The 11,474-nt window shown below is 57.2% G+C and overlaps 1 protein-coding gene across 1 annotated transcript in view; it reads left to right on the top strand.

Moving 5' to 3' along the window:
- The first annotated feature begins 875 nt into the window (after positions 1-875).
- The window catches only part of LOC125911228 (acyl-CoA 6-desaturase-like), a 32,137-nt gene continuing 21,538 nt past the window's right edge, over positions 876-11,474 (top strand). The window contains exons 1-2 of the mRNA XM_049614975.1: positions 876-1,300; positions 9,729-9,839. Coding sequence (XP_049470932.1) covers positions 1,094-1,300; positions 9,729-9,839 — 318 coding nt within the window. The 5' untranslated portion in view covers positions 876-1,093. The remainder of the gene's footprint in view (positions 1,301-9,728; positions 9,840-11,474) is intronic.

Here is an 11,474-nt window from a genome sequence, read left to right as displayed (position 1 = left end):
CTAGCCTTTAGATGCCTCCCCCTTTATTTCCTGGAGTCTGTATGCAACACTACTGTCCAGTGTGAGTCGTGTGTGGTCCTGTACCGCACGCCGGTTCCGTCTCCCAAAGACCGTGCGCTTCCAGAGTCCAGGGCCAGGACCGTCCGGATCACCGTCGCGCCCCTCGCTCCCCCGCCACCACCATGGGCGCCTCGCACAAAGAGGCAGGGCGGAGGCCCCGCAATTCTTTTCTGAGATCTCCGCATTACCAGGGTTCCGAGCCCTGGGCGACGCCGAGGCCGGCTCCAGGGAGGCTGCAGGACGGCGCCAGCGTGGAAGGCGGGAGACACCGGAGTCCCGATTCCAGCGCTCGGGGGGAAGGGCGTCACCTGGGCCAGCCGCTGAGGGAGTGGGCCGGCATCAGGTGCAAAGCCCCGGAGCGGGGGGCGCGCGCGGGGCCCTGCAGCCACCCCCGCGCCGCCGCGCGGCTCTTCTGGGATCTCCTCCGGCGCCCCGGGGCTGGAGTGGGGGTGGGGGGCGGCGGGGGAGAGGAGCTGGTGGAGGGAGGGAGGACACGTAGCGGCCTCGCCGCAGGGCTCCACTCCGCGCGAGCGGGCGGGGGGAGCCGGGGACCGCCGCTCCAGCCCGCTGGCCTTCGAAAGATCCTCCTGGGCCAATGGCAGGCGGGGCGACGCGCCCGGATTGGTGCAAGCGCTCTGCTGATCACTGTGGAAACCCGGGCGGCGGAGAACGCGGGAGGATGCGGAGCCGCGGGCGGGGGGAGCCGGAGGGGCGGGCGGAGGAGGCATCGGGGTCCTGAGCTCCCCGGGAGTTTTTACTGGAGGCGAAAGTCCACCGCGGGCTGGCGGGCGGAGGGAGGGGCGGAGGGAGGGGCGGAGGGAAGGGACCGATTGAGGGCCCCGGGAAGCCGGAGAGACTCGGGAGGCAAGGCAGGGATACTCCCGAGCGCGGGCGAGGAGGCCTGGGGGCGGGGGCGCGGCGGGAGGAGGAGTAGGAGAAGACAAAAGCCGAAACCGAGCAGGGCCCGGGCCGCACACTCGGGCCGCCGGCGGAGGAGGCCGCAGTGCACGGGGCGTCCCGGGCGGCAGGCAGCATGGGGAAAGGGGGGAACCAGGGCGGGGGGGCCACCGAGCGCGAGGCGCCGATGCCCACCTTCAGCTGGGAGGAGATTCAGAAGCACAACCTGCGCACGGACAAGTGGCTCGTCATCGACCGCAAGGTCTACAACATCACCAAATGGTCCAGCCGGCACCCGGGTGGCCAGCGGGTCATCGGGCACTACGCGGGGGAAGATGCGACGGTAAGGCTCTGGGGGCTCCCCCGCCACCTTTCTCTGCTGCAGGCGGGAGTCGGGGGCCAGGAGTCCCAGGGCTGCAGACGAGACCTCCAGCGCTGAATGGAGCCTGGGGCGTCGGGGAGGAAAGGAAAAGTGTGCCTCCTGCGCTCGCCCTCCGCGCCCCCCCAGCCCTCATCCTTTAGGACGGCCCGGGCCACCCGGCTATGGGGATCGGATTTTGCGGCGCGGGAGGCGGCGCCGCCGTGGAGATCCGGGCGGTGGAGAAGCGCGCGGGGTCTACTGCGCGCGCTGGGACCCACGCGTCCGCTCCTCCCCCCGGGTTCACACGGAGCTAGGGACTCTCCGAAGGGGGCAATCGGGCTTTAGGGGGGGTGGCACCCCCAGCGTGGAAGATGGCGGCTCAGGGGCACCGCGGGACCGAGCGGGAGAGGGGCCAGTTGTGGACTCAGCGCGCGTCCCTCACTCTCCAGCCAGACAAGGGGGCGGGGAAGGAAAAAGCTCGTCCAGGCCGGGCTTGCTCCTGCTGGAATCCTTGTCTAAGAAGGTCCACAGTGGCTGCCACGAAGGGACCGCCCGGGACCTCCTGTTCCCAAGCCCTCAAGGACCACCGGGGGGTCGGTTTTTGGGCCCCCGGGGTGGGGAACTGGAAGGAGCGTTTGCAAAGCCCAGGTCGAGAGGGGCCTTGAGCTGCGTGGATTCAGCGGCACTAGGCGGGCTTGGCTACAGGTCCCAGCTGCACCAAGGTTACTCGCGGGCTCCTCAACTACTCAATGGTCCTCTGTTTCTAAATCCTGCCAGGAATGCCTTTCCTCATCTGCACACCGAAAGGTATTGGGGCTGGGGCGATGGGGCCTCGGCAGGAGCCACAGCTGCCCATCTTACCCACACCAAAGGTGTGGCTCTGCCCCTGGGGCACCTCCCAGCCCCCTCCCCTCACACCCCCGCCCCCAGTCTGAAATGCTTGCATTTCTTTAAGGTGCAGCTGGAGCCCAGTGGACTCAGATGGGAGAGAGGGAAGCGAAGAGAGAGTCAAGGAGGGAAGAAAGCCTCTCTTGGTGGCAATGAGCTGAAAGCTACTTGCGCAGGGTGAAGAGGGGAGAAGCCACGGGAGGGATATGTAGATCATTGCAGCTGGACGTTTGCTGTCCGGGGCTTTTGCTGTCCTAGCAGTATGGGCCCCTGGCGGTGCAACTTTTGATCTCCCTGCCTCTTTCAAGGCTCCTTGGGACGGGCCTAGCCAAGGAGGCCAGACCAGGCAGCTATAATCTCCGGCTGTTAATGGCTTGCTGCTTTGATGAGCAGGGTCCAGGCCTATGCGAGATCCCCAGGAGGGCCCACAGGAGAAGATGCTTACAGCTTTGGGGCCCATCCGGTCTCACCTGCTGGAGAACAGTGCCCCGGGGGCTGTAATGCGAATCATAACTTAGTGGACAAGAGGTTTTCAGACCATCTGCATTACGGCTTGGGGACCTTCCCACAAACTGTTGGGGGAAGTTGGGTAAGGGCGACTCAAGTAAAAAACCTGACTCCGGGTTGGGGTCTTTCCGCAATCAAACATATTTTCTTATGTGGAAAAATAATGTATTAAAAAAAATAATAATAATAAAAAAAAATAATGTATTGTGTGGCAAAGCACTTCGTAAGCTGTAAACGCTAGGAAAATGCCACGGACCAAGCGTTATCAGACAAGTTGGAGAAAAATGAAGATCGTGTAAAATGAGCAACAAGGCGGCGGGGGTGGGGGGGGCAGTGGCAGCGCCTGGGTGGCTCAGTTGGTTGAGCATCTGACTCTTGAATTTGGCTCAGGTCATAATCCCAGGGTCGTGGGATCGAGCCCCGAGTTGGGCTCTACGCCGAGTGTGGAGCCTGCTTGAGATTCTCTCTCCTCTCTCTCTCTCTGCCCCTCTCCCCTGCTTGTGCTCTTTCTCTCTCCCTCTCTCTCGAAAATAAAATTTTTAAAAAGTAAGCAACAAGGAATTGGGAGGAAAGAAGTTTGAATCTATGCCAGCTTTTATCGGAGTAGCAAAGCATATATACAACCCTTTCCCCCAAAGCTTACTACCTTCTACGACGAGGCTTTTATGGAGCGGTATGCCCTAACTGGTGGTGTGGTTGAGTTAACAGTGGAGTGTAAGACTGGATTCTCCCTCTTTCTCTCTCTCTCTCTCTCTCTCTCTCTCTCTCTCTCTGCTGTCTGGGACCAGGATGGGAAAAGGCCACGGGAAGCAGGGGGTGTATAAGAGGACTCGGAGAGGCAGGAATAGGTTAGGAATCAAGAGTTCCTTCGTTTTAAGCTGTTCAGCAGGTAGCTTTGCCCCTCAGAGCATGGACCTCTTCCTCAGAGCTTGGGGAGAGCCAGAGTGTCTGGGCCATGAAAGCTTGGGGAGGGACTGGGCAGCAGACAGGGACTGCTCCCCCCCCGCCCCCCGGAGCACTGCAGTGCACTGTTTTGAGCCCATCGCAAGGCAGGAACATCCTCCCAAGAGGTCAGAAGTCAAGGAAGCCATTCTTGAGACCATTCGGGGCCTCAAGAAGGGATTTTCCTGCTCCTGGAGAAAGGCCTCAGAAGTCAGGAACACCTCTTTGTTCCTCGAAAGGACAACAGAGCCAAGGACTGTTGTCATTTGGCACTTCTGCAGAAGTTAGCACTTGGCGTTGCCTGAACTTGATTTTTGCAACTCACAGGGCACATGCCCGCGTGTTAGCTCAGCCCCACAGGTATCTCTCATTGCTCTCGGGTTTAAAGACCTCGCTCAAGTTTAAAATTTTGCTCAAGTGGCAGGGCTCAGCCCTAAGCCGAGGGTTTCTGAATCTTCCCACCTCCCCTTCTCCCATCCACCCTCCCTTCCTATTCTTTCTTCCTCTGGCCCTCCGAACTTTCCTGACTTGGGGCCTTTCATCTTCAACTACGATTCATCTGACACATGTATTCACTGTCTCTGTGGCTTTGAGCTGGGCCCTGGGCATAAAGATGGATAATTCAGGGACGCCTGGGTGGCTCAGTTGGTGACGCGTTCGGCCCTTGGTTTGGGCTCAGGTCATGAGCGCGTGGTTCACGGGATCGAGCCCCGCGTCGGTCGGGCTCTGTGCTCATAGCAAGGGGCCTGCTTCAAGTTCTGTGTCTCCCTCTCTCTCTGCCCCTCCCCTGCTCGCATGTGCTCTCTCTCCTTCACTGTCTCTCTCAAAATCAATACACTTAAAAAAAAAGATGAATAATTCAGAGAGTGACCGCATCTATTGGGTTCGCTTCACTCCTTCCTCAAGCCCCCTCCTTCTAGGCACCAGCTCCCGCATTTCTGCCCCCTGCTCCTGCCTTGTCTCCAACTTCTCCTGCCCTGTCTGCATAGGTCCCCTCTTAGAACCGAGGGAAGGTGGGAAGAGGTCAGGATTGGTTCCATCTGTGAACCTGCTCCTACGCTGTTCTGAAAAGGCACCACACTGAAAATGGAACAAATCTCTGACCTCCTGTAGATAGGGCAGGGGGGCCACGGTTTTGAGAGGCAGAGGACCTAGAATCGCATCCCAGCTTTGTGAATCCCGCGGCAAGGCACTTGCTATGCACTTTGCGTTCTAGGTCTGTGAAATGGGAGGTCATCGCCAGGCTCAAATGGGTGTGCGTGAGTTCACCCCTTGAACTTGAGGACGCGCTCTGAGTGTGAGGGATCGGTACTGTACTTACTGTGTGTCCCTTGGCCTCCCGCGCACAGGTGGGCACGTGCATGTCCCCAGCACACATGGCAAGGGGGTTCAGGAAATAGGAAACGGAGTGTGAAGAAGAGAGACTTCAGTGACCCCATTTTTACCAAAGGAAGAGGCATTCGCTGCATTTGAAATCCGTCTTCTGGTTGTGACTGGAGGGCAGCTGTACCTCCTAGAGCTGGATCGGGACCGAGCAGTCCCGTTCCCACTGACTGCGGTCTCAGGGAGGGTACCGTCCCCAGCTCAGCATCCTCCCACGTCTTAGCATCCGTGAGAATCTGTTGCCTTTTGCAGGCACCTGCTTCCTGTGCGACTGCACCCTTCCCACCCCCGGGGGGGGCGTTGCATGGGCCAGACATCAGCTGGCGCACTCCCCTCGAGGGCCCTCTGGCTGCCCACAGCCTCCACTGCCCCCTTTCCCTTGGCCCAGGGCCTCTGCTGTGCAGAGGAAGTCAGCGACCCCGTCTCTGGCCGGGAACTCAGGGTCCCTCCTCTGCTTCTCCCTCTTTAACCCCTCTTGTTCTCCAGAGTCCCTGCAACCTGGAAAACCTGGAATGCCCTGATTTTGCTGCTCCTGTACTTTCCCGGTCCCGGGTTAAGGCCCCAGATGTCCAAAGCCGGACCGGAGACTAGCTTTGCTCTGCTGAGAAGGGGACATAGCCAGAAACAGATCATGGCACCCAACCGTTCGTGTGGTCGGAAGACCCTGGGGCCGGGCCAGGGAAGGTGTCTTCATGCAGAGGTTGGCTGGCGTTGGCCCTGGGTTGGTGGCAGAAGCAGGAAATGTGGCGTGTGTGTCTTCCTTTTGGGAATCTTTGGTGCTTCTGCCTGCGGCCTGCCCTCCCCACCCCCCGCTACACACACCTGCCCACCTGCCCTCCTGGGGACAGTTCCAGTCTGCTCCCAACCTGTCCCCACTCCCTTCTCTTTGCCCCTGTCCCAGCCCTTCCTGGAAAGCCTTTGGCCTCCCTTCCTGTCGGGCTAGGGTAGATTCTGGTTCCAAGTCAACGTTTGCATTGCCCTGTCTTGCCTTGCCTGGGGACCCACCTTACACCAGCCAGACCCTTCTGTAACCAAACAGCTCCCGAGAACTTTCTGTAAGTGCGTGAGGCCTGCCCGTGACACTCCATGCTCCAAAGCGGGGAGACCCAAAAAAGTGCTCAACTCTCAGGGAGGAGAAAGCTCGTTTGGATTGACGCCTGTGTACTAACATTGGAAAACTCTAGTAGGCACCCCTGGAATGTGACGGTGGGCTAGCAGTTTCACCTCCCTCAGCCTCTTGTCTTTAAAATAGGACCTGCCTGGGGTGCCTGGGTCAGTCAGTTAAGCATCCGACTTAACCGACTCAGGTCAGGATCTCGCGGTTCGTGAGTTCGAGCCCCGCATCGGGCTCTGTGCTGACAGCTCAGAGCCTGGATGGAGCCTGCTTCCGATTCTGTGTCTCCCTCCCTCTCTGCCCCTCCCCTGCTTGCTCTCTCTCTCTCTCAGAAATAAACATCTTAAACATTTTTTTTAAACCTAACAAAATTAAATAGGGCCTGCCTCAGAGTTTGGTAAAGATTACTGCCTTACGTGCACAAAGCCTGTGACTCAGTGGCTGTGTCAGTGTGGGATGGTTCCACAGTCAGCAGCACGGGTGCTGGAGAAGGTGAAGTGTTCTGGGGTCTTAGAAGCACGAGCAAAGTTGCACCAAACGGCACAAGAAGAGTCTGAACGTGATTGCAGAGTGGAAAGGCTTCCACGGGGTCAGAGAGAGCACAGCTGGGGGGTCCTGGGCCCTCGCATTCACTTGCGAGCCCCTCCTAGGCACTGAGGTTGCTCGTAGTGAACCAGACAGTTGGGGTCCTTCCCTTGTGGAGCGCGTATCCTTGTGGGAGAGACCAGCGAGAAGGAAGTGAGAACATACAACGGCTTGCGAATTCGACAACTGTGAGGAAGACCGCATAACAGGGCGAGGCCCAGAGAAAGGGTGGGACTGGAGGGTGGTTGGGAAAAGCCAGCCGGGGGACACTATGGGAGCAGGGCTCCAGACAGAAGGAAGAGCTGTGCAGAGACCCCGGCATGGGCACGAGCTTGGTGGGTTCGTGGGTGGTCCCCCCAGGCCTGCTCAGAAAGCGGTCAGAACTACTTGCAGACTTGAACTTCACCTCCCAGCGAGGAGTAGAGAGCAGCCGGCCCTCAGGAAACTGCCTCACCAAGGACTTCCTGTCATTTCTCGAAAGCCGTGGTCTGATGTGAGGACGGCCAATGGAGAGGCTTCTGTAGGCTCTCACTGGAGGGCAGCGTTGCCTCCATGGCACCGCCGATGCCCGGGCCCTGCTTTCAAAGCTCCCGGCCGGCCTTTCCCCGGGGAGCCTCGAACTTGGCGCTGGGAAGGTCCTCACTTCTCAGAGGGCGCTGAGGCTGGCCCAGAGTGGCGGAGCTGGTCAGCGCCGGCCCCCAGGCCCCCTCCCCTCCTGCCCGGGGCCCAGACCAGCATCACATCTCTGCTCTGAAAATATACTTGATCTGAGCCCTTTCTGTTCAGCTAGTGGGGCATGGACTTTTTTTTTTTTTTTGCCTCCAAAACTGCACAAAGTGTTGCTTTGTAAGTCTGTTCTAGATACAAATGGAATAAAGACTGGGCAAAAAGACTTGATGCCAGGGATGCAGTGAGGGAGCGGGAGAGGCCTGGCGATTGCTGTCGTGAATACCTGTATTTCCTCAACCAAGATCGCAACGTTTTGCCACTTTTGCATTTCCCCTCTTTATGCGCGTGCGATTTTCTTTGCAACCTCGGCCCTAGATTCTTCACCACCTCCCCCTAAGAATAATCACAATGCTTTTGCTGCTATTAAGAAACCTAATAATAACTCCTTAATGTGATCAGATGTCCGGCCCATATTCAAATTTTCTCATTCAACTCCCAAAATGTCTTGGAAAACGGCTGAGGTTTTTTTTTCTCCCCCCCCCCCCCCCCCGCAATATGAGCCTTTCAGATCAAGCATTGCTGTTTTTATGTTTCTGCTTTTTAAAAGTAAATGTTTATTCATTTAAAAAAATTTCCTTAATCTTTATTTTTGAGAGAGAGACAGAGTGTGAGCAGGGGAGGAGCGGAGAGAGAGGGAGACACAGAATCCGAAGCAGGCTCCGGGCCCTGAGCTGTCGGCACAGAGCCCGACACGGGGCTCGAACTCACAGACCGTGAGATCATGACCTGAGCTGAATTTGGACGGCTGCTCAGCCGACTGAGCCACCCAGGGAGGGGAGGGCAGAGAGAGAGAGAGGGAAACCGGTTCCGAAGCAGCCTCTGGGCTAACAGCAGAGTCCGATGCAGGGCTTGAACTCATGAACTGTGAGATTATGACCTAAGCCAGAAGCGTGCACTCAACTGAGCCATCCAGGTGCCCCAAGCATTGCTGTTTTTATATCTTTGTGTCTTATCTTTGTCGGTTTTTAAAAATTGAAACACCCACCACCCAACACGCACACGCACACTTTTTTCTCCACTACGGTGACATTTCTGATGATTTCTCGTGGCGTCATTCTAGTCCCCTGCCCTGCAATGTCTCAGTTTGGTTCACTGCAGGGTAAATGTTGACCACTGGGACAGCATGTTGTAGCCCACGAGGGGGACCTGATGCCAGCTCACCTCTAATGGAACTGCTGCATCTGTTATGAGGTGGCTTAGATAATAATGTACGTAACAGAGGGGCGCCTGGGTGGCTCAGTCGGTTAAGCGTCCAACTTCGGCTTAGGTCACGATCTCACGATTCGTGGGTTCAAGCCCCGCGTCGGGCTCTGTGCTGACAGCTCAGAGCCTGGAGCCTGCTTCGGATTCTGTGTCTCCCTCTCTCTCTGCCTCCTTTCCACTCGTGCTCTGACTCTCTCTCAAAAAATAAACATTAAAAAATAAAAAAAAAAAAGTAATGGACATAACAGAAAAAAACCTGGAGAAAATAAACTAAAATATTAACAATGGTGCTCACCGTCTGGGTGGTATTTATTTTTCTCTTTATTCTTCTGTACATTCCTTCAATTTGCCCAAATTAGGCATGCTATTACTTTATAATCAGAATTACGATAATATGATGATATGATATTACAATATTATTTTTTTATTTTAAAGGCAATGTATCCGTGTTAGAGAAAGTTGGAAAAGGAATGAAATCAACTTAACACGTAATAGTGTAAGGCTTCTCCAAGGTTTTTTTTCCATAATTTCAGTAATTATTTTCATGCTTTTTCAGATTACGGAAACTTTTTTTTTTTTTTTTCAGAAATGGTTTTTACCTAGTTCTGTAATTGTTTTTGGTTTGACGTGATCTCCTAAGCACGTTTTCTGTGTCGTAGCAGGCTCCAGCCCGGTGCTGTTGGCGGCTAGCCAGGTGCACAGCCTGGTGGGTGGTCCAGGCACCCCTTGGAGGGATTCTACGGAGACTCTCATCCTTCCTGGGCTCTGCCCAGCTCTGTGCCCGCACAGTGCCTCTCCCTGGAGGGGCGCATTTTTCTGACTCACTCGGCGGCATCCTGAATGTCCGCATGCACCCTTGGTGAGCTCAGGGTGGCGACCCAGGCATGCCGCCGGTGCAGCTGGGCACAGAGGGATCTGCCAAGATGAGGCTGGAGAGAACATTTAGGGCCGGGTCCCGGGAGGCCCCAATCAATGTGGGGACACAGAGAGCCGGTGCTGGTGAGCCCTGCCCTCCCTGGGTTGAGGCCCCCACTCACCACCTGCTTTCCTGCTCCCCAGGATGCCTTCCGAGCCTTCCACCGTGACCTTGATTTTGTACACAAGTTCATGAAGCCTCTGCTGATCGGAGAGCTGGCCCCGGAAGAGCCCGGCCAGGACCATGGCAAGAATGTGAGTGTGCCCAGACCAAGAAAGGAGGGGAGGGTGTGTGGGGAGAGGAGGAGGTGCTCGCCCAAGACAGAAAGTGCCAGCGTGGGCCAAGGGAGCTTTATGTCAGTCCAGAAGAGCCACTGCCCAATATCTGGGGTCAGAGAGCACCCAGAGGCTCTGCAGTGAGCCCTCTCCTCTTGCTGCCAGCCTGGGCTGGCCCCCTACCTTCGAGTAATTCATCCCCCACCTCTTCACCTCCAGGGTCTCAGTCGAGCTAGGCTGGCACAGGGTCCTTCCTTCTTGTCCAGCCCCTGAACCCCCCTTCCACCCACCCCCCCCCCACACACCATTTTCTCTCTCCTTCCCCGGGAAATTCCAGCCCTTCCCTGTTGCCCCCCAAGGTCATCCTCCCCCCCCCCCAGGCCCGGGAGCCTGCGTGATCCCCGCCCCCCCCCCCCCCCCCCCCCCGCACCGCAGGCAGGCAGCTTCTCTCCTCTCCACAGTGTCCTGTGGTCTCCCTCCTTCCTGGCTTTGCTTCTCTGGCCCCCACCTTGTTTCCCTGCTCTCCCTGCTGCTTAAATGGTTGGCAGATTCTTCGACATTTATCACCCAGGCTCCCAAACCTGGCTTTCTCCATGCACGCCCCGCCCCATCTACCCTTTCAAAGCACCCTCTCTCCTTCCCTGCCTGCCCTACCCCTGCCGCCCAGCCCCCTTCTGTCTCCCAGTCACGTTCGTTTCCCCAGAGCCACCCCCAACTCCTCCCTGGTCTCCAGGGCCCCACATCCCCAGTGCCCAACAGGTGTCCTGCCTCCCTGAGCTGTCTGCTTTGTCTCCCCCACCGCAATCCCCTCAAGACTCGACAGAGTGCCCAGAACAAGTCAGGGCAGTGTCGGGGAGTGGGAAATGCAAGCTTGCATGTGCCTGTGTGTGTGTGTGTGTGTGTGTGGTAATATATACATATCCGTAGCATCAACTTTACCATTTTAACCGTTTTTAGATGCACAGTTCAGTGGCTTTGAGTGCATTCAAACTTTGTCATGCAAACTTTACCACCACCCATGTCCAGAACTTTTTCCCCACCCTGAACTGCTACTGTCCCCGTTAGACATGAACTCCCCGGTCTCCCTCCCGCCAGCCGCGGTCAACACCATTCTACATTCTGTCTGTGATATGCCCGCTCCAGGTAACTCAGTTAAGTGGAATCATACAATATTTGTCCGTTGGCGTCTGGCTTAATATCACAGAGCACGATGTCTTCAGGGTTCATCCGTGCGGCAGCAGGTGTCAGATTCTCCTTCCTTTTTGAGGCTGAGTGATATTCCACTGTGTGGATGCACCACATCCTCCACTGACGGAGGCCTGGGTTGCTTCTGCCTTTGGCCTTGTGAATAATGTCACTGTGAACACGGTGTGTACAAGGCAGGCTTTTGAGTCGAGTCCTTTCTCCGCTACTCGACTGGCTGTGGCCACACGGTGCGGTCCCCAGGGCTGCGGAGGCCCAGGCGGGTGCCGTGGAGGCCGCTGATGCGGTGCACGGTGGCCGGGCTCCCTGGGGTCGCAGGCTTGTGGATCGGCCTCCCTGGCCACCGCTTCTCTGGGCCAGAAGACGTCGGTCCCCTCCAGAGCAGCCAGGTGGCCGACACCTTCCCTGTGC

The sequence above is a fragment of the Panthera uncia genome, chromosome D1, assembly GCF_023721935.1.
Source record: "Panthera uncia isolate 11264 chromosome D1, Puncia_PCG_1.0, whole genome shotgun sequence".
Taxonomy (NCBI): domain Eukaryota; kingdom Metazoa; phylum Chordata; class Mammalia; order Carnivora; family Felidae; genus Panthera; species Panthera uncia.
Note: the sequence above shows the minus strand (reverse complement) of the source record. Positions and strands in the feature narration are given on the sequence as shown.